Genomic DNA, 24127 nt, shown 5'->3' with positions numbered 1-24127 from the left:
TCGGATGCACAATTTATACCCCCCGCCCCGATAAACAGATCAGACCGGGAGACAGAGGAAGAGGGGAAGAAGAGAGGGATGAGAGAGCAGGAGAGGGAGAGGTTTTACCCTAGATGGCTCTCTATCTGTCCCCGCCACCGAGTCGGGATCAAGTGCTGTTTAGATTGGAGGGTGGATAAAAATTCCTCCAGCAAGTGGAGGAGAAACGCTGAAGATGGATGGTTTGAAGAAGAGGAGGGAGAGGAGGACGGATGGGGTGAGGAGGGAAGGATGAGCAGATGAAAAGAGGAGAGAGAGAGGAGCAGGGTGATGGAGGTGCTTGTTTCATCTCCTCTAAGTACCACAGAGCGTTTATGTTCCAGACGCTGCCGGTTATTATTCTGCTTTATTATTCACTTTGGACGCTCGGTGTCATCGAGGTTTCTGGACCAGAAATGACCAAATTAGGACCAGAAGAAGATCTGACTGTGAACCTGGAGACACCACGTCCACTTACACCTGCAGACGGAGGTTCATCTGTCAGGGCTGCAACTACAGGCAACTACAGGCAACAGCAGTCAACTAAAGTCAGCTACGGTCAACTAAAGTCAACTACTGTGAACTACAGTCAATGACAGTAAACTACTATCAACAACTGTCAACTACTGTCAACTACTGTCAACTACTGTCAACTAAGTCAACTATTAAAGTCAACTAAAGTCAACTACAGTCAGCTACAGTCAACTTAAGTTAACTACAGTCAATGACAGTAAACTACTATCAACCACTGTCAACGACAGTCAACTACTGTCAACTACAGTCAGCTACAGTCAACTACAGTCAGCTACAGTCAACTTAAGTTAACTACAGTCAACGACAGTCAACTACTGTCAACTACAGTCAACTACAGTCAACTAAAGTCAACTACAGTCAACTACTGTCAACTATAGTCAACTACAGTCAACTACTGTCAACTAAAGTCAACTACAGTCAACTAAAGTCAACTGCAGTCAACTTAAGTCAACTTAAGTCAACTACAGTCAAAGAAAGTCAACTATAGTCAACTACTGTCAACTACAGTCAACTACAAACTGCAACTGATTTAATGCTACTGTAAGCAGGAACCTTAAATCCTCACCTGTTTATCGTCTATTTTTCACTACATGAGAACAAAAATTACTAAATTAACATCCTGCTGTACTGAGGAAAACTTGAAATGAATAGAGAGAGATGGAGATGTGAGGAAGCAGAGAAATAATAAAAAGAATAGATAAAGAGGAGAGCGAGAAAAAGAAAAGAGTCCTTGCAGCAACAACACAAAACTCTGATAATAAAAGTGTTTTATTTCTATTGATGTGTTGGACTTTTTCTAACCTTTGACCCCGACATCAGAGCTTCTGATTGGTTGTGAAGACGACAGTTTAAACAGCAGCAGAGAAACACAGAGCGGAGAGATGGAGAGAGGGATGAAGAGAAGGAGAGAGAGATGGAGAGAGAGATGGAGAGAGAGAGAGGGATGAAGAGAAGGGGAGAGAGGAGAGAGAGAGGTGGAGAGAGATGGAGAGGAGAGAGAGAAGGAGAGAGAGATGGAGAGAGAGGTGGAGAGAGATGGAGAGGAGAGAGAGAAGGAGAGAGAGGTGGAGAGAGAGATGGAGAGAGGGATGAAGAGAAGGAGAGAGAGATGGAGAGGAGAGAGAGAAGGAGAGAGAGGTGGAGAGAGAGATGGAGAGAGGGATGAAGAGAAGGAGAGAGAGATGGAGAGAGGGATGAAGAGAAGGAGAGAGAGATGAAGAGAAGGAGAGAGAAGGAGAGAGAGAGAAGGAGAGATGGAGAGAAGGAGAGAGAGATGGAGAGAGAGAAGGAGAGAGAAGGAGAGAAGGAGAGAGAGAAGGAGAGACGGATGAAGAGAAGAGAAGGAGACAGGAGGAAGGTGAGGAGATAGAGAGAAGGATAGAGAGAAGGATAGAGAGAAGGATAGAGGGAAGGAGATAGAGAAGGAGAGAGGGATGAAGTGAAGAGATGGAGAGAGGAGGAAGGTGAGGAGGATAGAGAGAAGGATAGAGAGAAGGATAGAGAGAAGGATAGAGAGAAGGAGAGGTAGTAAATCATGGAGGAGTGTTTAGGGTAAACACACTTTTATCACCTGTCGCCACGCCAACCTGCCAACACAGTGTTCATGGTGTTTTACACCGCCACAGGAAGCCACTGTCTCACTGTGTGTGTGTGTTACTGTGTGTGTGTGTGTGTGTGTGTGTGTGTGTGTGTGTTACTGTGTGTGTGTGTGTGTGTGTGTGTGAGCATCAACACTCCCAATCAGCTGCTGCCAACAACAACACGAGCTACAGGCTGCCTCTCTCTCTCTCTGTTTCTGTGTTTCTGTGTTTCAGCGCTTCTTATGGAATCAACTTCTCAATAAAGCGTCCTGACTGGAGCTCGCTGGGACGATATTCCTCCTTTCTCTCATTAATATCTTTAATTTTTTTTGCACGTTAGAGACACAGAAGTTAAACAGATCATGAAGGCTGAACAGAAAGAGAGACGCTACATTATGGTAGAACGTTATAACGTCATTTAAAAACCTGACTCCTTGACTTTGAGCCTTGACTTTTCCCTTGAAATATTTATATAAACATGCTTTTCAAAGACTCTATGTAGAATATAACAGTACAGTTTTGTGTTTTTTTAAAGTATTTCAGCTGTCCGTCATCTGACGTCGTCTCATTAAAAACTGGAAAATATTCAGAAAGGTCCATAAAACGTCCTGAGAAACATCTCCTGTGTTGATTCTGATTTTATCAGAGAAGAAAAGTCTCCATTGCTGGTTGTTGGACTGGTAGCTGGATTTATTTTTCAGGTGAAATTTAAAAACAGGAGAGAATAAAAAGAGGAGAGAGAAAGTTTCCAGCAGAGTTCTGACAGGCTGACGCTCAGCAGTTTGTTTTCTTTAACAAGAGTCTATTTAATTCATATTTTAGATTTGATGACATTTCAAAACTTTCCTTATAATTCATTTGACGTTTGGATGGAAACATAACGTCTCTCACACACACACACACACACACACACACTGTGTGGTGCCAGAGCTCTCAGTCTGAGAGGAAACGCCAAGGTAAAGAGAAAAAAACATTAATCTGAAAAATGAGTTAATGTTAAGAATAACAAAGGCCCTTAGTGTTCCACTGGTTCACTGTTCAGGTTTTTAGAGGGTGTTTCTGGTGTTTCTGGTGTTTCTGGTGTTTCTGGTGTTTTTGTTGTTTTTGTAATGAAGAAAGCATCTCGTGTCTTAACGTAACGCTACTGGACGAGTTTAAATGGAAGCTGACAGCTACACTTTACACTTCAGAGTTATGTCAGAGGGTCAGACCCCACAGAGAGAGAGAGAGAGAGAGAGAGAGAGAGAGAGAGAGAGAGAGAGAGAGAGAGAGAGAGAGAGAGAGAGAGAGAGAGAGAGAGAGAGAGAGGGAAATAAGACAGAAAGCTACAGAAACAGAGACAAGAAGGAGTAGAGATATCATTATTATCAGGAGAAGATAGATAGATAGATAGATAGATAGATAGATAGATAGATAGATAGATAGATAGATAGATAGATAGATATAGAGAGAGGAGAGAGATATATTTTGATTTAGCAAAAAACTCTTTATTTACATATTTGCAATAACTTTTACATATATGTTAAAATAAAGTGCAATATGCCATTGATTAAAAAAAAACTGTAATTCCGTCCTGATAATTTACTTGTTCAGTTCGTGTTTAAAGTGCAGCTGGTTTTATCTGACGGAGCAAAGGATCTGTCTATAAAACACCAGCGCTGTGCAAAAGAGAGAGAGAGAGAGAAATAAGACAGAAAGCTACACAAACAGTGACAAGAAGGAGCACTGAGATATTAAAGGAGAAAAGGAAGAGAGGCAGATTGGAGGAGAGATAGCTATAGAGAGAGAGAGAGAGAGAGAGAGAGAGAGAGAGAGGGTTAAGAGAGAGAGAGAGAGAGAGAGAGAGAGAGAGAGAGAGAGAGAGAGAGCAGCTGTCCTAACAGCTGGCCAGCAGGATTGATGTCTCAGTGAAATAAAACTCAACATATGTCCAAACATGAGGAGACAGGCCAGCCAAGAGATACACACACACACACACACACACACACACACACACAGTAACACACACACACACACACACACACACACAGTAACACACACCCAGTAACACAGTGATATGAGAGGCTGCAGCTCTCTGAGCCACTTGAACATACATGCAGCCACACACACTGATTAAAGAATGCCAGCACACTGCTGAGAGCTTTAATTGCACAGACTTTAAACACACACACACACACACACACACACACGCCCTCAGAGTGTGTGTGTGTGTGTGTCGGCCTATCGCTGCTCTCTGGCTGTTGTAAAACCATTAGCGTGCAGCGTGGTTAGCCTGGCTGCGTGTTAGCACGGTGTCTGGTTCACACACACTATTTTCATCTGTCAGACGACACCAAGACTCTCTGACAGGACATCAGGACATCAGGACATGTCAGGGAGCAGCCGGAGGAGGAGCAGGAGGAGCAGGAGGAGGAGCAGGAGGAGGAGGAGCAGCAGCAGGAGGAGGAGGAGGAGGAGGAGGAGGAGCAGCAGCAGGAGGAGGAGGAGGAGGAGCAGGAGGAGGAGGAGGAGGAGGAGGAGCAGCAGGAGGAGGAGGAGGAGGAGATAGTAGCCCTGTGTAACCCTCCATACGTCTCCCCTTCACACACTTACACGCACACACATTCTTGTGCTGCCCGGTGAAATGTGCGAGCTGCAGAGGGACCTGCAGGACACCTGTCAGCTTAATGTCCACATCTAATCCTCCTCAGATAGGACCAGGGCACCATGCAACAAGACACTACTTATTCAATATACATACATATGTATATATACTGTGATAAAACTTTATTATATATATGGAAAACATGATTAGACCGTTGTTTTCTTCAATTTCTTGTTCGTTTTAATGTCTGGTTCAACTAAAGGTTCATTTGTTTGGAGAAATATAATGATAACAACAAAAATAGAGTTTCTTTTAAGAGCTGATATCAAGACATTTTTCATGGTTTTCTGGATGAATAAAATACATTTGTATGTTTTCTTTTTTTCTTGCAAATTTATGAGTTTCTTCTTGCAAATTAGTCATTTCTTTTCTTGCAAATTTGTACGTTTTTTTCTTGCAAATTTGTATGTTTTTTTCTTGCAAATTTGTATGTTTTTTTCTTGCAAAGTTGAGTTTTTTTCGTGCAAATTTGTACGTCTTTTATTCCAAATTTGTCAATTTCTTCTTGCAAATTTGTAATTTCTTTTCTTGCAAATTTGTAATTTCTTTTCTTGCAAATTTGTAATTTCTTTTCTTGCAAATTTGTACGTTTTTTTCATGCACAGTTATGAGTTTTTTTCTTGCAAAGTTATGAGTTTTTTTCGTGAAAATTTGTACGTTTGTTTCTTGCTAATGTGTATGTTTTTGTCTTGCAGTGAGCTGTGAGCGTGCTGCTGCAGACAGATCTGCCCTCTGCTCGGATCATCAGACTCTCCTCTAGCATGAAGCTCACACCTCCAGCAGAAACATTATCCTTTGTCTAATTCAGGGCTGCAGGCTCAGAGCGCCGGTCCCCTTATATCACATAAAGTAACGCAGCAGGGTGTGTGTATATTTAGCGTGGGGGGTCCAGTGGGACTCAGAGACCCACCGGGCAGGGACCGGGCCCCTCAGGGCCCCTCAGGGCCCCTCTCCATTCTCTGAGCTGCAGGTGGAGCTAAATATAGACGTTAATTAGCTGGTGTGTAAAAGGTCAAAGGTCAGAGGAAGGTCCTGGTCGGACAGTTAAACAGGAACAAACTAAACACTGGATATAATAATTTATCATGGTCAGTTTGTTCTGAGCTAGAGGGAATATTTCTATTGTCTTTATTGTGATAAAACTATGTGCATGATCTTTAGAAATAAGGAATAAATATCCAGTCAAACACATTATAAATTAATTAATATTTTTAGTTTTATTCAGTCCTCTGACCACAAATAAAACAAAGTAAAACTGATGTTTTGTAGATCAATATCAACTGATTTTATACTAATAGAACAGGCTGCTGGTGCATCATGTTAGTCAGAGATTATTTACATTAATTACATGAATTACATTTGCTCTGGTCCTTGTTTTACTAGAGGTTCAACAATAACAAACGTGTAAATAATAATAATTATTAGAAGTTATTTTGTGAGAACAATGCACTGGTTGCAGCTTCGTCTCTATGAATTCCTGCAGGTTTTCTTAGACGTCTGTAACAGTAAACTACAATTATTATTAATTATTACAAGTCTTATGTCAGGAAATGTTTAAAAAGTTGATGTTTGTAAAATGATTAAAATGCTAAAACAAAAATAATAAATCTCTGCAGACTGTATAGATCCTGGTGCTCTCATGGCTGATTTTATTTCCTAACTGTGTCATTTTAAAGAAGAATTAAAAGCCCAAAGATATTTTCCTAACTTCTCCTCTTTGTGTTGACTGCAGCAGCACCAAGGTCACTCTGGATTTAATTAATTTGAAATGTAAAGTAAAGCATCTATTCACTGCTTAATGACGAGCTTTCATATTTCATTTATCCGCTCGCATCTTTCAGGGTTTCAGGTTTTTTCATCTTTCCTTCTTTTTGGAAATAAAGCAAACATAAACGCTCTGTTTATGAATAGAAATGACCTTTTTCCTCTTAGAACAAAGTTTTTTTTAGTTTTTTTTAATACAAAGAAAATCCATTTTGTGAAATCCTTTTTATCCAGACAAAATAGAACAAAACTTTGGGGCATGTTATAATTTTTGATACTGAAATCGATCAATAATCGGACACACTGGAACGAGTTTTGTTTCTTGTTCATTTTAATGTCTTGTACAACTAAAGGTTCATTTGTTTGGACAAATATAATGTAATAATTTAGTTTAAGAGCCGATATCTAGACATTTAACATGGTTTTATTGATAATATCCAAAATCATTATCAATTGTGTGTTTTTACTGGTCATTAAACATCTTTTTTTGGTCAATTTGTGTCTTTCATGTTCATTTTGTGCCTTTTTTGTCATTTTGTGTCTTATTTTGGTCAATCTGTGTCTTTTATGGTCAATTTACATCTATTTTTGTTAATTTTGTGTCTTTTTAATGGTTATTTTACAGAAACCAAAAGAAACCAAATGACCAAAAAGACATAAAATAACCAATAAGAAGATACAAAACGAACAAAAAAAGACATAAAATGACCATAAGACACAAATTGACCAAAAAAGACATAAAATTACCAAAAAAAGACACAAATTGACCAAAGGACACAAATTTCCCAAAAAAGACGTATGATAACCAAGAAAAAGACACAAAAGAAATAAAAAAGACATGAAATGACCAATAAAAGACACAAATTGACCAAAAAATACCCAAAATTACCAAAGAAGACGTATGATAACCAAGAAAAAGACACAAAACCAACCAAAAAAGAGACATTTGATACTGATTTTGGTCATTATCAACTGTCTAGATATCAGCTGTTAAACTAAATTACTACATTATATTTGTCCAAACAAATGGACCTTTAGTTGTACCAGACATTAAAAAGAACAAGAAACAGAAGGAAACAAAGTGATGTGATATTTTTCCCATGACTGTCTGTGTGGTTTCAAGATAATAAACATTTAAACGTCTCCACTTTGAGATAAAAACAGCTGAACATGAACCTGAACACGTCAGGCAGCAAAACCACCACACGCTCCCTAAACACCAGATCAGACCTGGTTCTGGTTCCACTTTAGACTGATACATGAAACCCTACACACACACACACACACACACACACACACACACACACACAGAGCGGTGTGGTTCAGACACAATAGCAGCGTTGTTTAGGGTCTCAGGGGGGCTGAAGGGGGCGGAGCCTGAGAGCAGAGATCAGCCAGGAGGTCTGAGGAGAACCGGACTGAGAATATTTATTTATATAGCAAGCTATGACCTTTAACCTCAAAACGTGTGTGTGTGTGTGTGTGTGTGTGTGTGTGTGTGTGTGTGTGTGTGAAACGTGTATCTGGAGGAGTGTGCGTGCTTACGCACATATGTGTGTCTATCTGTAACTGTAATCACATCAAAGGATCAAAGGCAATCAGATCAAAGATCAAAGGCTTGGGGTCGACCAATCAGATCAAAGCAATCAACAGAATTAACTGCCACCAACTGCCAATGTTCCGACACAGAGGTGGACAGACTGGAATTTCTGGCCTCGAACAGAAAGCATTTTTGTCAAAACCATAATACCTATCATTGATCCGACTTCACTTTGAGCGTCCTGAGTTCTTCCTGAACGTCTACATATGTTTTTTTTTTTTAAAGAAATATGAAAAACTAGCTTTGTAAGAGCGATCTAAAAAAACTTTTACATCTAGTTTCCAGCATGTATTTACTCAGTATAGGTGATAAAATCTCAGTAACAAGCTGTAATATCTGATTTAGATCATTAAGGACCAAAACACTGAAAACAAGTCAAACAGTTGAACATTTTGTCTTTTTTTGGTCATTTTGTGTCTTTTTTTTTGTAATTTTGTGTCTTTTTTCAGTCATTTTGCGTTTTTTTTCTGTAATTTGTGTCTGTTGTGTCTTTTTTTTTTAGCTATTTTGTGTCTTTATTTAGTCATTTTGTGTCTTTTTGGTGATTTTGTGTCTTTTTTTTTGTAATTTTGTGTCTTTTTGTCTCTTGTAAGTCTTGTAAGTGTTGCTGAAGCAGCTTTGTAACTGTTGATATTCTAGTTTCCAGCATGTATTTACTCAGTATAGGTGATAAAATCTCAGTAACAAGCTGTAATATCTGATTTAGATCATTAAGGACCAAAACACTGAAAACAAGTCAAACATGCTGACTAAGAAGAACTATCTGATCAGACATTAATAAGCAGATATCCCCTTAATCTGAGATATTTACTCTGATTTATATTCCAGTTTCTGCAGTGTAGTGAGGTGTCTCTGGATGTTTGTCTCTGTGTGTAAATGTGATGAACATCACTGAGAGTCTTCATGTCTCTGCAGGACATTAACAGACAGTGAAGGCTTGTTGTCTCTCTACTGTAGCTGTGAACCTCCAGGATTCCTGGTGTTCCTGGTTGTGTGAACCTCCAGGATTCCTGGTGTTCCTGGTTGTGTGAACCTCCAGGATTCCTGGTGTTCCTGGTTGTGTGAACCTCCAGGATTCCTGGTGTTCCTGGTTGTGTGAACAGGATTCCTGGTGTTCCTGGTTGTGTGAACAGGATTCCTGGTGTTCCTGGTTGTGTGAACCTCCAGGATTCCTGGTGTTCCTGGTTGTGTGAACAGGATTCCTGGTGTTCCTGGTTGTGTGAACAGGATTCCTGGTGTTCCTGGTTGTGTGGATGCTCAGATTGAAGTCACCTCTCTGTGTTTCAGCCTCAACGAGGCTCTAATCTTTATCTTTGTCTGTTGCCTTTGAAAGAAGAAGACTGAAAAGAGATTCTCGTCCTTCACATGAATGCTTCAAACATCATTTGTCTACATCTTTCTTTCACTATTTGTATTCTAGTATTCTTTTCATCCAGAATAAATGCAGTTCTATTATTAGAATAAAAATAAATAAATAAGGCCCCGAACTTTTTAACAAAATTACTGAAAGATCTGAAAAATCTAATTATGCTGTAAACAACTGAATGTTTTTAACCAATCGCTGCAGAAAAAACAACATTTTTGGAACAACTTAATTAGAGATGCAGCGTGGTCTGTGTGTGTGTGTGTGTGTGTGTGTGCACTGCAAAAATATGATGCTTACCAAGTATTTCCTTCTTCTATCTATCAATAGTATCTGAATTCATTTGTTTTGAGTATAATTTAACTACTGACCATAGCTTCATGTGCTGATTTAATTATTATTATTATTATTATTATTATGAGTTTATTTAATGATCTTATTGTGTAAAGACTTGTCTTTAGGATTGACATTGTGAGCTTTTTCATGCTTTTCAATCTATTCAACTGTTGAATATGGTGAGTTTTCACCTCAAATATTGGCTCCAGTTGAGAGTTTTAGTTGCATGGAGTTTAAATGATATTTCTAAAGTATTTTCTACCTTGTTTCAAGTATTTCTGGCTTATTTTAATGTTACTACATTTGGGATTTCCAAGCCTCAATTGCTCAAAATAAGTATATTTGTATTTATTTTAAGACATCATTGGTTTTTCCAGTTTCTAGATATTTTTACTTATTTAAAGAATTCTTACAAAGAAACATTAACTTACTGCACTGGCAGATAATTTGACTTGTTTCCAGCATGTTTTTGCTTCATTCTAGTTATCTATTTCTTGTGGATCTGGATCAGGATCTGGTTTTTATTGTATTTCTATCAGCAGCTCCTCCAGATGTTAAATTATCTGGTTTATTAACAGTTTTGGCATCCAGCCGAAGTCCTCGTACTTGATAAGATCTCAGTTTAATCTGATTCTTGTGGTCCCAGTAAACCACAGAGCCTGCTGCACCATATGCTGGCTGGCCCCCAGCCAACAGGGACCCTCCCCCTCTGGATCTGGATCTGGATCTGGATCAGGATCAGGATCAGGAGCCACGGGGCCACGGGGCCGGGGCCGATCATTAGTAAACAGATCCCTCTCCGTTACACAGGCACAGATTGAAACAACCACAAGCAGTCCGAGGGGAGTCGGCTGTTGGCACAGCCACCAAACACTGGGGTTTATATGAAAAGAGATTAAAAATGAAAGATGTGGAGATCAGGTTCCTACACACAGATTCTCTAAATCCAACAGGTTGGGACGCTTTAAACCAGGGCTCTAAAACTCTCAAAATTACCACTGGAGGCAGTATCACAATGACCAAAAGAAGATACAAAATGACTAAAAAAAGACACAAAATGACAGAAAAAAACGAAATTACTTAAACAAGACACAAAATGACTGAAAAAAAAAACATTAAATTAGTTTAAAAAGACACAAATGACAAATAAGACACAAAGTGACCAGAAATACACAAAATTACAAAAAAGACACAAAATTACAAAAAAGACACAAAATAATTTTAAAAAGACACAAAATTATACCAAAAAAGACAGAAAATGACCAAAAAAAGACACACAATTATTAAGAAAAAGACACAAAATTATTTTAAAAAGACACAATATTACACACAAAATTACCAAAAAAAGTAATTAAATGGATGCTCTAGCGTCCCAAACATTCATCTAGAGAGACAGAGCCCTTATACCTGCACACACACACACACACACACACACACACTCATCTGAGCTGCCAATAGAGAAAGAAACAGAGCCAACACCTCGTTAATCAGCCAATCAGCTTAACTCTCTGCCCCCCCCCCCCCCCCCCGTTAATCTGTCATCACAACTATTAACACCTGAACGAATGAATCCAGAAACACTTTCATAGTGTCTTATACCTATTCACCAAAAAAGAGTTCCTAGTTATTTTACTCATTGTAACTAATCTGTTGAATTTGTAACCAATTTAATAACCAATCAATTTATAACTAATTTCTTAATTCTGTCTTTTAAGAAACAAACACAGATTTGTCAAAGCGAAGCCAAAGTTTAAGGTTCTACTGGAATTTAACTATCTTCTGAAGTCTCTCACAATTGAAAAAGACAAAAAAAAGAACTATTTCTTCAATTTTATGCCAGCCTGATGAATGTATAACCTTAATACATAAAATGGAAATACTAAGGTAAAGTACAAGTACCTCAAAATTTGTGCAGTACTTGAGTAAATGTACTTAGTTCCTTTCGACCACTGGCAGCTGCTGATTGAGAGGCTGGTCCTGCTGACTGGTCTCTCCCAGTGAGACCAGTAGAGCCTCCAGTAGAGGACTGGGGTCTCTGTTTGAGTGGCGGCAGCAGCAGAGACGCTAACAGCAGCTTTCAGCAGCAGAACAGTGGAGCTGCAGAATGTCTCTATTGTTGAGGGGTTAGAGGAGAGTCCTGCCCCCCATCTGACCTCCTCTACAGCTGGAGGACTCATTACTGGGACTGGGAGCAGGACTGGTCTGGACTGGTCTACAGACACACACACCAGAGTCCTACTGGACAACACAGGTTCAACACACAAAGAGCCAGGACCAGGACCAGGACCAGGACAGGACCAGGACAGGACCAAGACTAGAACCAGGACCAGGACCAGGACCAGGACAGGACCAGGACAGGATCAAGACTGGAACCAGGACCAGGACCAGGACCAGAACCAGGACATATAATACAATATATATATAATATACAATACAACTGTCTGTCTATAGAATTATTAACTTACAAGTCAATTCTCAAAGAAGCCCAGCTGGAGACGCTAACAAAGTTAGAGACAAGAGAGACAATCAAAGTGGAAACCGCTCGAAAAATGTGCTTAACTGTGTTAAGCTAGCATTGCTTTATTTCAACCTAGCTAGCAAGCTAATACAAATTAAAACGCCTTCACACATTTTCATCTTCTCCTCCTCTTTTCTTCTCTTTCAATACTGAGCTTTGACGGCCATTTCATCTTGCAAGATTAAAAACATAATGTGTCTGTCACTTGATGTGACCTGACCTCTGACAGTGATCTGACCGTCTAAAGGGGGGCAAGGCAATGACCACACGCCACGTGACTCAGCACCACAAGTGAGAAAATGTCACTGTTTATCTGTTTCTTATATATATTTATTATATTAAAGACAAAACACTAAGCAAGGGCGACAATGGGCATCGAAAATTATTATTGTTTTTTTTTTTCTCCCTCGAGGGTGACTCGCGGCGCCCCTACAGCAGATGGCGCTCTAGCCGACAGCCTAGGGCCGGCCCTGAGCAGAACACAGAGAAATCTCCTCCTGAATGCTGCTTGTGATACAGCAGCAACATCAGCTGTTGTCTGAGATGAAGCTGCAGACAGTGAAACATCTCAGATGTGACGGTTTCTCTCCTGATTCCTGATCTGAGTCGACAGCAGTCAGAGAGGATCTGCCCGTCCCCCATCAGGATCAGGAGCTCTGAGAACGAGGCTTCAAAACCACAACTCTCTTGTTTTTCATAAGGAAACATCAGATTTAGCTGCTCCCTGAGGCACTTTACCGTGTTGTGTGTGGAAGGTCCCTTTAATTACTTTTTTTTTGTAATTTTGTGTCTTTTTTTAAGTAATTTTGTGTCTTTTTAATAATTTTGTGTCTTTTTTGCTCATTTTGTGTCTTTTTTCAGTCATTTTGTGTCTTTTTTGTAATTTTGTGTCTTTTTTTTGGTCCTTTTGTGTCTTTTTTAAATAATTTTGTGTCTTTTTAATAATTGTGTGTCTTTTTTGGTCATTTTGTGTATTTTTTAAAATAATTTTGTGTCTTTTTTGGTCATTTTGTGTCTTTATTCAGTCATTTTGTGTCTTTTTTGTAATTTTGTGTCTTTATTCAGTCATTTTGTGTCTTTTTTTGGTCATTTTGTGTCTTTTTTTGGTCCTTTTGTGTCTCTTTTAAATAATTCGCAGAGGATCTGACCGTCCCCCATTGGGCTCAGGAGCTCTGAGAACGTGGCTTTAAACCCACAACTCTCTTGTTTTTTAAAGGAAACATCAGATTTAGCTGCTCCCTGAGGGCAGAAACACACAGTATCTCCATAAAGAGCAGAGAGCGGTCTAGCCCCGCCCCTCATATGGAAACAGACTCATCCCAGTCTGACATTAGTGGCATCTCCATGTGACGCTGCGTTTCTGTCAACCAACAGACCGGCTCTGCTTTCACAACTCATCATGACTGGCTGGAATTGATTAATTTTTGCGGAAACTTGAACTCATAATTAAGTGCAAAACAGCGAGTCTGGTTCCATTTCTGTCTTTCCCCCAAAGCTGCTCCATTAAAGGCCGTAAACATGTTTTCTCAATCAGATTCTTACGATGACAAATAGGATCCTCCTCCGTCAACACCACAAAAACTCTTCAGGGAAGAAAAATAAGACAACAGGCAGTCAGAGAGCTGGAGTCAGAGCTTTCAGTTTTTAGAAACTAAAACGTTTAAGTTATTGTTACTATTTTAGTTATTTAAAATTTAGTACATTTACATCTTTTAGTTTACTTTTCATTAAGATACATACAGTCATGAAAAAAATTATCAGATAAATGTAGTGGAGTAAAAAGTCAAATATTTGCCTCTAAATGTAGTGAAGTAGAAGTATATAAATATTACATATAATGGAAATACTCAAGTAAAGTACAAGTACCTCAAAATTGTTCTTAAGTCAAGTACTTGAGTAAATGTACTTAGTTAGTTTCCACCACTGAACTGGTTTCCAGTTAAAGAGCTCTGGTTGAATGTGAATCAGTCTCCAGGTTTCTGTTTATAATGAATCTGATCTCATTATCAGAAGAAACATGCTAACTGTCAGTAATTAATAAAGTCTGAGGGGAAACAGGATCAGACCTTTTGATGCCCTCCCTTTGTGTTCTGTCTTGAAAATAATAAATATTAACAAAATAAAGAAACAGATAAACTGACATTTTCTCACTTGTGGTGCTGAGTCACATGACGGTCATTGCCTTGCCCCCCTTTAGACGGTCAGATCACTGTCACAGAGGTCACGTCAAGTGACAGACACGTTATGTTTTGATAAATCTTATATAATAAATAAATAAAGAAACAGATAAACAATGACATTTTTCTCACTTGTGGTGCTGAGTCACGTGGCATGTGGTCATTGCCTTGCCCCCCTTTAGACGGTCAGATCGGCCCCCCCTTTAGACGGTCAGATCGCCCCCCCCTCCCTTTAGACAGTCAGGTCGGCCCCCCCTTTAGTGGTCAGATCGGCCCCCCTTTAGACAGTCAGATCGGCCCCCCTTTAGACGGTCAGATCGCCCCCCTTTTAGACGGTCAGATCGGCCCCCCCTTTAGACAGTCAGATCGCCCCCCCCCCCCCCCTTTAGACGGTCAGATCGGCCCCCCCTTTAGACGGTCAGATCTGCCCCCCTTTAGACGGTCAGATCGGCCCCCCCCCCTTTAGACGGTCAGATCAGCCCCCCTTTAGACGGTCAGATCGGCCCCCCCTTTAGACGGTCAGATCTGCCCCCCTTTAGACGGTCAGATCGGCCCCCCCCCCTTTAGACGGTCAGATCGGCCCCCCTTTAGACAGTCAGATCGGCCCCCCCCCCTTTAGACGGTCAGATCGGCCCCCCTTTAGACGGTCAGATCGGCCCCCCCTTTAGACGGTCAGATCGCCCCCCCCCCCCCTTTAGACAGTCAGATCGGCCCCCCCTTTAGACGGTCAGATTGGCCCCCCCTTTACACGGTCAGATCGGCCCCCTTTAGACGGTCAGATCGGTCCCCCCTTTAGACAGTCAGATCGCCCCCCCCCCCCCTTTAGACGGTCAGATCGGCCCCCATTTAGACAGTCAGATCGGCCCCCCCCCCTTTAGACGGTCAGATCGGCCCCCCTTTAGACGGTCAGATCGGCCCCCCCTTTAGATGGTCAGATCGCCCCCCCTTTAGACGGTCAGATCACTGACCGTCTAAAGGGGGGCAAGGCAATGACCACACGTTATGTTTTGATAAATCTTCCAGATGAAACACCGTCAAAGCTCTCCGGTGCTCAGTATCCAAGAGAAGAAAAGAGGAGGAGAAGTCCCAATCTTTTTTTAAATGCCGTTTTGTGTGAAGACGTTTCATTTGTATTAGCTTGCTAGCTAGGTTGAAATAAAGCAACGCTAGCTTAACACAGTTAAGCACATTTTCAGCGTGGTTTGTACTTTGATCGTCTCTCTTGTCTCTAACTTTGTTAGCGTCTCCAGCTGGGCTTCTTTGAGAATTGACTTGTCAGTTAATAATTCTATAGACAGACAGTTGTATTATATAGCTGGTTGGCACCATGGGCAAACACAAACAGGAGTTCCCTCCATGAAACAGGAACGAATGGATCTGGTCTATAGGGCCCCAGATGTTCTAGAGCCGGCCCTGCCTCCGGTACATTAGACTAGTTGGCATGAGGGCTGGGGTCCCTGCCAGCAGCAGGTCGGCCCCCGGGAGCCACAACAATACACATAATGATAATTCAGTCATCAGGGCTGAGGAACTGATTGCACACTTGACTGGTTTAACGTCCACCGGGCAGCGTCCCAGAATGCTTTGCTCTGGCAGCCAGATAAACTCCTCTCTGCTTTCTCTCTTTGTTGTGCAGCTCAAGGAGACAAGGTGAATCCAGATTAATGAGCTCTAACGAGGAGCATCAGTGTTAAGAGACGCTCATTGTTGCTTTATTCCTCTTTATTACACACTGTAAAAAGGTCTAAAAACAGTAAATCTGAGGGAAATGATCTTGCTGCATGGACAGATAATTTACCTTGACAAGATTTATTAAATTAAGATTATTAAATCTAGAAATAAGCATGTTGAACACTTAAAATAATAAATTAACTCTTAAAACCAGATAAAGTAAAGCTGCCAGCAGTGATGAACTGGCCCGAGCAGAGTGACCTGATGATTATTTGGTTCTTACCAAGATAAAAAAAAACCTTTTGTGTCTTCTTTGGTGTTTTTTTGTGTGCTTTTTATGTCTTTTTTGGTCATTTGACATCTTTTGTTTCTTTTATGGTCAGTTAAGGTCTTTGTTGTGTCTTTTTTTGTGTCTTTTTTGGTCTTTTTGTGGGGCTTTTTGTCTTTTGGGGTCTTTTTGTGTATTTTTTATCATCATTTTGTGTCTTTTTACATCTCCTTAAGGTCACAAAATGACCAAAACAGACAAAAAATGTACAAAAGAGATAAAATTAAAGCTGCAAGCAGCGATGAACTGGCCCGAGCAGAGTGCACTGACCAATATCTGTTTCTTACCAAGATAATTGGTAGTTTTTTTGTCTCTTTTTTGGTCATTATACGTCTTTTTTGGTAGTTTTGTGTCTACTTTTTGGTCAATTTGTGTCTTTTTTGCTCATTATATGTCTTTTTTGGTAGTTTTGTGTCTATTTTTTGGTCAATTTGTGTCTTTTTTGCTCATTATACGTCTTATTTGGTAGTTTTGTGTCTATTTTTTGGTCAATTTGTGTCTTTTTTGCTCATTATACGTCTTATTTGGTAGTTTTGTGTCTATTTTTTGGTCAGTTTGTGTCTTTTTTGCTCATTATATGTCTTTTTGGGTAGTTTTGTGTCTATTTTTTGGTCAATTTGTGTCTTTTTTGCTCATTATACGTCTTATTTGGTAGTTTTGTGTCTATTTTTTGGTCAGTTTGTGTCTTTTTTGCTCATTATATGTCTTTTTGGGTAGTTTTGTGTCTTTTTTTGGTCAATTTGAGTCTTTTTTGCTCATTATATATCTTTTTTGGTAGTTTTGTGTCTATTTTTTGGTCAGTTTGTGTCTTTTTTGCTCATTATATGTCTTTTTGGGTAGTTTTGTGTCTTTTTTTGGTCAATTTGAGTCTTTTTTGCTCATTATATGTCTCTTTTGGTAGTTTTGTGTCTATTTTTTGGTCAGTTTGTGTCTTTTTTGCTCATCATACGTCTTTTTTGGTCATTTTGTGTCCATTTTTTAATCTTTTTGCAGTGTGAATCCAGATTAATGAGCTCTAACGAGGAGCCCGTCAGTGCTAAGAGCCGGCTCATTGTCGGGCTGATTCCTCTGTTTATTACAGGCTTTATTTCTTTCCTCTCTATCTCTTATTTTTAGCGACCAAATGACAGAGGAGCTCTTCCCTTCCGCAGCACGTCTGCTGCCCACATTTCCTGCTCTGATGTTCCCTGCGGTGCCCTTTAACATCTCTTTAATAAGAGCTTTAATAGTGTGGAGAAGCTCTTTGAGTCTGCATCACAATACAAGCACAACTTAACTTAACATAAATGCAGAATGAGGGAGAGAAACCTTCACCTGCCTGCCACCAGCTGTGTTCCTACAGCAGCTGACACGTCTTAAAGCCTCCTGGATGGAGCTTTTAAAAGCTGAGGCGGCAGTGGGCTGAGAAAATAAAACTCTGCCACACTGCCGAGCGAGGCCATGTCTATTCATTAGAGCTGTCACAGGCACTTAGGGCCGGGCCGCGCGGGCAGCTCGCGGCGTGCCGACAGGGGGTGAGCGCCGCGGCTCGCTAACGGCGACGGCAGCTCCGGGGCAACCGGGGGTCAGCGGCGCTAGGCTAAGTGAGCGCTCAGCGGCTAATAGGCTCTGCTCCATTTGATCAGTCCAACCTGGGGGAGCTCGGCCTGAACTGTGGCCAGCGGGAGGGAGCGCCGCATTGTTCCCTTTAATGTACTCGCCATCTGAGTGGAATGATCAAATCTGCTGAGAGGATCCAGAACAAACAGCTTCTGAGGGTCAGGAAGTGAACAAAGTCCACGTATGGACCCACAGCAGGACGCTGCAGCCTGTTTACCAGCGACGCCTCGCTCTCCGGACTAGAACAGCTAGGATCTATACAAGCTACTGTCGTAGAAAATCTTTAAAGAAAACACTTGACGAACAGATAGTATCGAATCACAGCCTTGTGCGGGATTGAATTGGCAGATAGTAAAAACATATGAAACATTGCATCCAATGCAATGTACATGCACAAGCATGTGTGTGTTTAACAGTCCAAAACTGGGACAACTAAAGGTATTTGTTTGGACAAATGTAATGATAACAACAAACATATCTGATAAGATGTAAAAATGACAAAAAAAATGTCACAAATTGACCAAAAAAGACGCAAAAAGACCAAAAATAGATGTAAAAATGACTTTAAAAAACATAAAATTACAAATTATAGATGCAAAAGTGACCAAAAAATGACATTATCAAAAAAGACACAAAATGACAAAAAAAATACAGTCATGGAAAAAAGTATTAAACCACCCTTGTTTTCTTCATTTTCTTGTTCATTTTAATGTCTGGTTCAACTAAAGGTCCATTTGTTTGGACAAATATAATGATAACAACACAAATATCTGATAAGAGTTTAATTTAAGAGCTGATCTAATATGAAGTATATATTTGGTCATGAGATGAGATGGTGTGATATGAAGCTGAATCTCAGATCCTCTCTGCTTGACTCTTCACATTAAAAGCATGAAATATTGTCTGATCAGAGAGTCTAAATCCTGAGAGGAATAACTGAAGTGTTTGTTCTGAAATAATCAGGAACAAACTGCAGAAAACAGGAACGTTTGTTGTGAAGCTCAGAGGTCCAAGAATGGAAAAAAAAACCTTCAGAAGAAGAAAATGAAAAGAAGAAGAAGAAGACAACACTTCAAGTTGTCCCGAGCACTTCCTCCACACACACACACACACACACACACACACACACACACCTCGTGCAGCTCTCTAAGTGTTTCCGTGGTGCAGATAAAAAGGAAAGCTGTCAGTCTTTCAACTAGAAGCTGTGTTGTGGCCCCGGGGCCCCTGGTCCCGTTTACTGTATCAATAACAAAGTGAGCGGTTTAAATGAGAGAGATGAAGCTGCTGTGATCTGCTGATTACTGAGAGCAGCATGGAGCTGAGGATCTGTTGGATCTGTTGGATCTGTTGGAGCTGTTAGAGGTGTTAGATGTGGCTGAGGGCTGCAGGTAGATGCAGGTAGAGACATCAGACAGGAACAGAAAGGGAAAGTGTGTTTTACCTCAGAGATATTATCATCTAACCAGGATCTGACAGCTGTAATTTACCTGCTTCAAAGAAACAACACACAGGTAGATCTGATCTCACCTGTCTGTCTGTCTGTCTGTCTGTCTGTCTGTCTGTCACATGTTTAAAGAAGACTTCAGACTCTTTAGATCAGGGGTCTCACACTCTTATTACCTGGGGGCCGCTGGAGGCAGTATCAAAATGACCAAAAGAAGACACAGAATGACTGAAAAAACACTGAATTACTTTAAAAAGACACAAAATTACTAAAAAAAAAAAAAAAAGAGACAAAATGACCAAAAAAGACACAAAATTATTTTAAAAAGACACAAAATGACTAAAAAAGACACAAAATTACAAAAAAGACACAAAATTACAAAAAAAAAGACAAAATTATTTTAAAAACACACAAAATTACTAAAAAAGACACAATAACTGGGGGAAAAAACTAAATTACTTTAAAAAGAAACAAAATGACCAAAAAAAGACACAGAATTACTAAAAAAGACACAAAATTATTAAGAAAAGACACAAAATTACCAAAAAAGTAATTAAAGGGACCTTCCACACACAACACAGTAAAGTGCCATTCATATAAAACTCACATTAAAATTTCATATCAAGGTGGGGGCCACAAAATATCATCAAGAGGGCCACAATTGGCCCGCGGGCCGCCAGTTTGAGACCCATGCTTTAGATCCACAACGTCACTGTGTGAAACCAACAACCTGCCACATGGTTCTAAAGCTGAAATCATCTTATTTAAAGCAGAATCATTACTTCTTGCTGTTTATGTGCAGATATTTAATCTAATTACTGGAGTTTAATGGCTCACGAAGCAAATAAAGTCTGTTCAAACAGTAATTATCATGTAGAAACAGTGAGTTTCCTCAATATCACACATCCTTTGTTCCTTTAGTGCATTAAACGTTTCAATAAAGGTTTGTTGAGATGATTAGAGTCTCCCTGCTGTCTCTGTTGTGTTTCATTAATATATTTCAGCTGTAAGAGTGGAAATAAAGCTGCTGCACCATTTAATTTATCTGTACAAGAGAACTAACAGATCTTACAAGCCATTATAAAAAACTGGTCCTGAGGAATTATTCATTATAAAATGTCCCAAATAACTGGTTGGTCTTTTATTCTGCTGTAACTCTTGTTGTGTCTTTTATGAAGCATCACAACAGCCTCTAATGAAACATTCAGCCTTGGTTTGTTGGAGCCAGAAGGGACAAATACTGGACCAGAAGCTTTATCTGGAGGAGGAGGACTCATTAGAGTTATTTTATTATTCTCCTGCAGATACAAACACTCAACATTTTATAACGTTTATAAAATGGGATCATAAAATAGACTTAAAACTACTGACTGGGACCATAAACTCATTATGAAAATGTGTATTTTGTTAATAAATCCAGTGAGAAGTACTTTTACAATCTGACTTCTTTTAGCAGCCGGTGGAGTCGCCTCCTGGTGGCCGTTAGGAAGAATGTCACTTTTGTATATGTTTTACTTTTGGGACCATTTTTATTATCCATTCACTAATAGATATGTATTATTGTTTCTTTAGATAAAGACAAAATGCTTACAGATTCAAGCAAAGCTTTATACCAGGGGTCTCAAACTAGCGGCCGCGGGCCAAATGTGGCCCTCGTGACGATATTTTGTGGCCCCCACCTTGATATGAAAGTTTAATGTGAGTTTTATATGAATGGCACTTTACCGTGTTGTGTGTGGAAGGTCCCTTTAATTACTGTTTTGGTCATTTTTGTGTCTTTTTTGGTAATTCTGTGTCTTTTTTTTGTAATTTTGGGTCTTTTTGGGTCATTTTGTGTCTTTTTAAAAAAAAATGTGTGTCTTTTTTAGTAATTTGTGTATTTTTTTGGTCGTTTTGTTTCTTTTTTTTAAATACATTTTTTTTCTGTCATTTTGTGTCTTTTTTGGTAATTCTGTGTATTTTATGGTTATTTTGTGGTTTTTTTTTCATTTTGTGTGTTTTTTTTAGTAATTCTGTGTCTTTTTTTGTCATTTTGTGTCTTTTTTCAAGTAATTTAGTTTTTTCTGTCATTTTGTGTCTTTTTTTTATTAATCTTGTGCCTAATTTGAGTTTGAGACCCCTGATTTAGCCTGTCTAACATCAGACTTTATCAGAAATGAGATCTAGTCTGGACACCAGCTTTTCATGTTTCCGTAGAGGAGGCGTGGTTTATGATCCTCCAGAGCCGTTTATTGGGCGCTACGAATGTCTATCATCAGCGTCTGTTGGTAGCTCTTAGCCAATCAGATCAACGACAATCCCCACAACCACCGGGGTCTGGCTAAACCCTGTTAGCTTAGCCGCTAACGGGGCTAGTTGGTCTGGCTAAACCACGTTAGCTTAGCCGCTAACGGGGCTAGTTTGTAGATTAAATCCTGTTTCTCAGCGAGGCTAAAACCTCCTTTTTGGTGGTGATAAAGGAGTGTAAAGCCAAACGTTGTTCTTCTTTTAAGATAATCTTTGTCTCTAAACTATCTAGAACTCTGTCTACAGCTAGATCCAGAGAGAGCTTGGCGTCTGCTGCAGCCATGTTGGATCTGTTAGAAAACTACAAAACTACAAGCCTCCATCTGTCCAATAGTACGAGAATCGCCCATGGACTCCATGCCGCCTTGCAGTTCCAAACAAAATCTAGCGTGCAAGGCATCATGGGTAAACCAGGCTTCCAAAGCTCATATTTTGGCAACAAATACTTCAGATGCTCATCACAGTGTTCTTTTTTTGTCCTGCATCCAAACGCCAAACATTTTTAGCCGATAAAAGTGTTACAGACAGTAAATGTTCATAAAATGGGACCATAATCTACTCAAGCTGGCCTGACAAAGACTTGAGACCATTATGAAAATGTATATTCTGTTAATAAATCCAGTGAGAAGTACTAAAACAATCTGACTTTTCTTTTTGCAGCCGGTGGAGTCGCCCCCTGGTGGCCGTTAGGAAGAATGCAAGTTTAAGTCACTTATGTCTTTGTTTTACTTTTGGGACCGTTTTTTTCCATCCATAAGCTAATAAACATATTATTGTCCGTTTAAATAAAGACAAGAGGCATAAACATTGAACCAGAACATGTCAGAACTGGTTCATGTTCCTCAGAGATCTCAGTTAGAAGATGAAGAAGTCTTGTTCCTACCGTCCTGCTCCGTCTTGGTCAGCTCCACCAGTTTCTTCTGTTTCAGCGTGTCCACTACGTCCGCCAGGCTTCCTTTGCGGCGCTCCGGCGTCCCGAAGGCGAGGCTGATCATCGGCTCGCCGCGGTCCCGGGAACACTCCTCCGGCTTGGGAGGGGAGGTGGAGTTAGTCCGGTAGGAGTAGACGGAGCAGCCTTTACTGCTCTCGTTGTCCTGCAGGAGACATGAGACCCAGGTTAGATCTGATAAAATAGATCAGCGCTGATGCAGAGAACTAGCTACAATCTACAATATACCAATCTATCAATCTATCAATCTATCAATCTACAATTGTTGCAGTTTTCAAACTCTTGCTGCCACTGACAGGTCACTTCTCTTCTCATACATCTTGTAACATATAAAAAGCATCATATTGATGATAAAAACTTGATTTTGAGCCGCCGTCAGCTTCCCTACAATCTACCAATCTACGATGTTATTTATCAGACGATTTCATCCAAAGAGACGTACATTAGAGAGTTCATACAACACGAGAATAAACAAGAATAAGTGACATTTTTTACGTTGAGTCCTGTTGGGGACGTAAGTGCAGGTTTTTTGTTGTTGTTTTTTTTTTGTTTTTTTTAATAATAATACTCCAGAACACAATCTTGTAGCTCTCTTCTACTTCAAAAACCATTTGTTCTGAAGTTTAAAACCAATTTGTAATTTATAAGTTTTGTTTTCTTATTTACTACACTCATTTTGTGCCTTTTTTAGTAATTTTGTGTCCTTTTTTGTCATTTTGTGCCTTGTTTTAGTCATTTTGTGTAATTGTGTGCCTTTTTCTAGTCATTTTGTGTCCTTTTTGATCATTTTGTGTCCTTTTTGGTCATTTTGTGTCTTTTTTTAGTCATTTTTAGTCATTTTGTGCCTTTTTCTAGTCATTTTGTGTCCTTTTTGGTCATTTGTGTCCCTTTTGGTTATTTTGTGTCTTTTTTAATCATTCTGTGTCTTTTTTAGTCCTTTAGTCCAACATAAAATGTGATTTTGAATCTTTTTTTTAAACTTTCAAAACACTATCATGCTATATAAAGAATTGTAAATGTTGCAAATGTGACCAAAGGTGTCAAATCTACCATATAAGAGGGTTCCATCCAGTTCTATCATTTGATACTAAATCTATTTGAGCTTGTCTCCAGTTTTACTTGGTATATCATCATCAAACTGAAACTGGCCTCATGGAGTTTACAGCCAGAACTTTAGAGGTAAATGTACAGTAGGGCTCCACGCTGCTTTGTTTTCTAGTCTGATGGAGGCAACAAGTCTGGATTATTTGGAGACTTTGGACACTCGGAGTCATTTCTAGTCATTTTGTGTCGTTTTTGGTAATTTGTGTCTTTTT

The 24127-nt window shown here is 39.7% G+C and overlaps 1 protein-coding gene across 1 annotated transcript in view; it reads right to left on the bottom strand.

Moving 5' to 3' along the window:
* LOC131973745 (transcription factor SOX-6-like) overlaps positions 1-24127 on the bottom strand; it is a 215551-nt gene that overhangs the window by 94179 nt on the left and 97245 nt on the right. The window contains exon 4 of the mRNA XM_059335806.1: positions 22746-22956. Coding sequence (XP_059191789.1) covers positions 22746-22956 — 211 coding nt within the window. The remainder of the gene's footprint in view (positions 1-22745; positions 22957-24127) is intronic.

Source organism: Centropristis striata, chromosome 6 (genome assembly GCF_030273125.1).
Source record: "Centropristis striata isolate RG_2023a ecotype Rhode Island chromosome 6, C.striata_1.0, whole genome shotgun sequence".
In the NCBI taxonomy this organism is placed as follows: domain Eukaryota; kingdom Metazoa; phylum Chordata; class Actinopteri; order Perciformes; family Serranidae; genus Centropristis; species Centropristis striata.
This window is presented reverse-complemented; position numbering and strand designations above follow the sequence as displayed.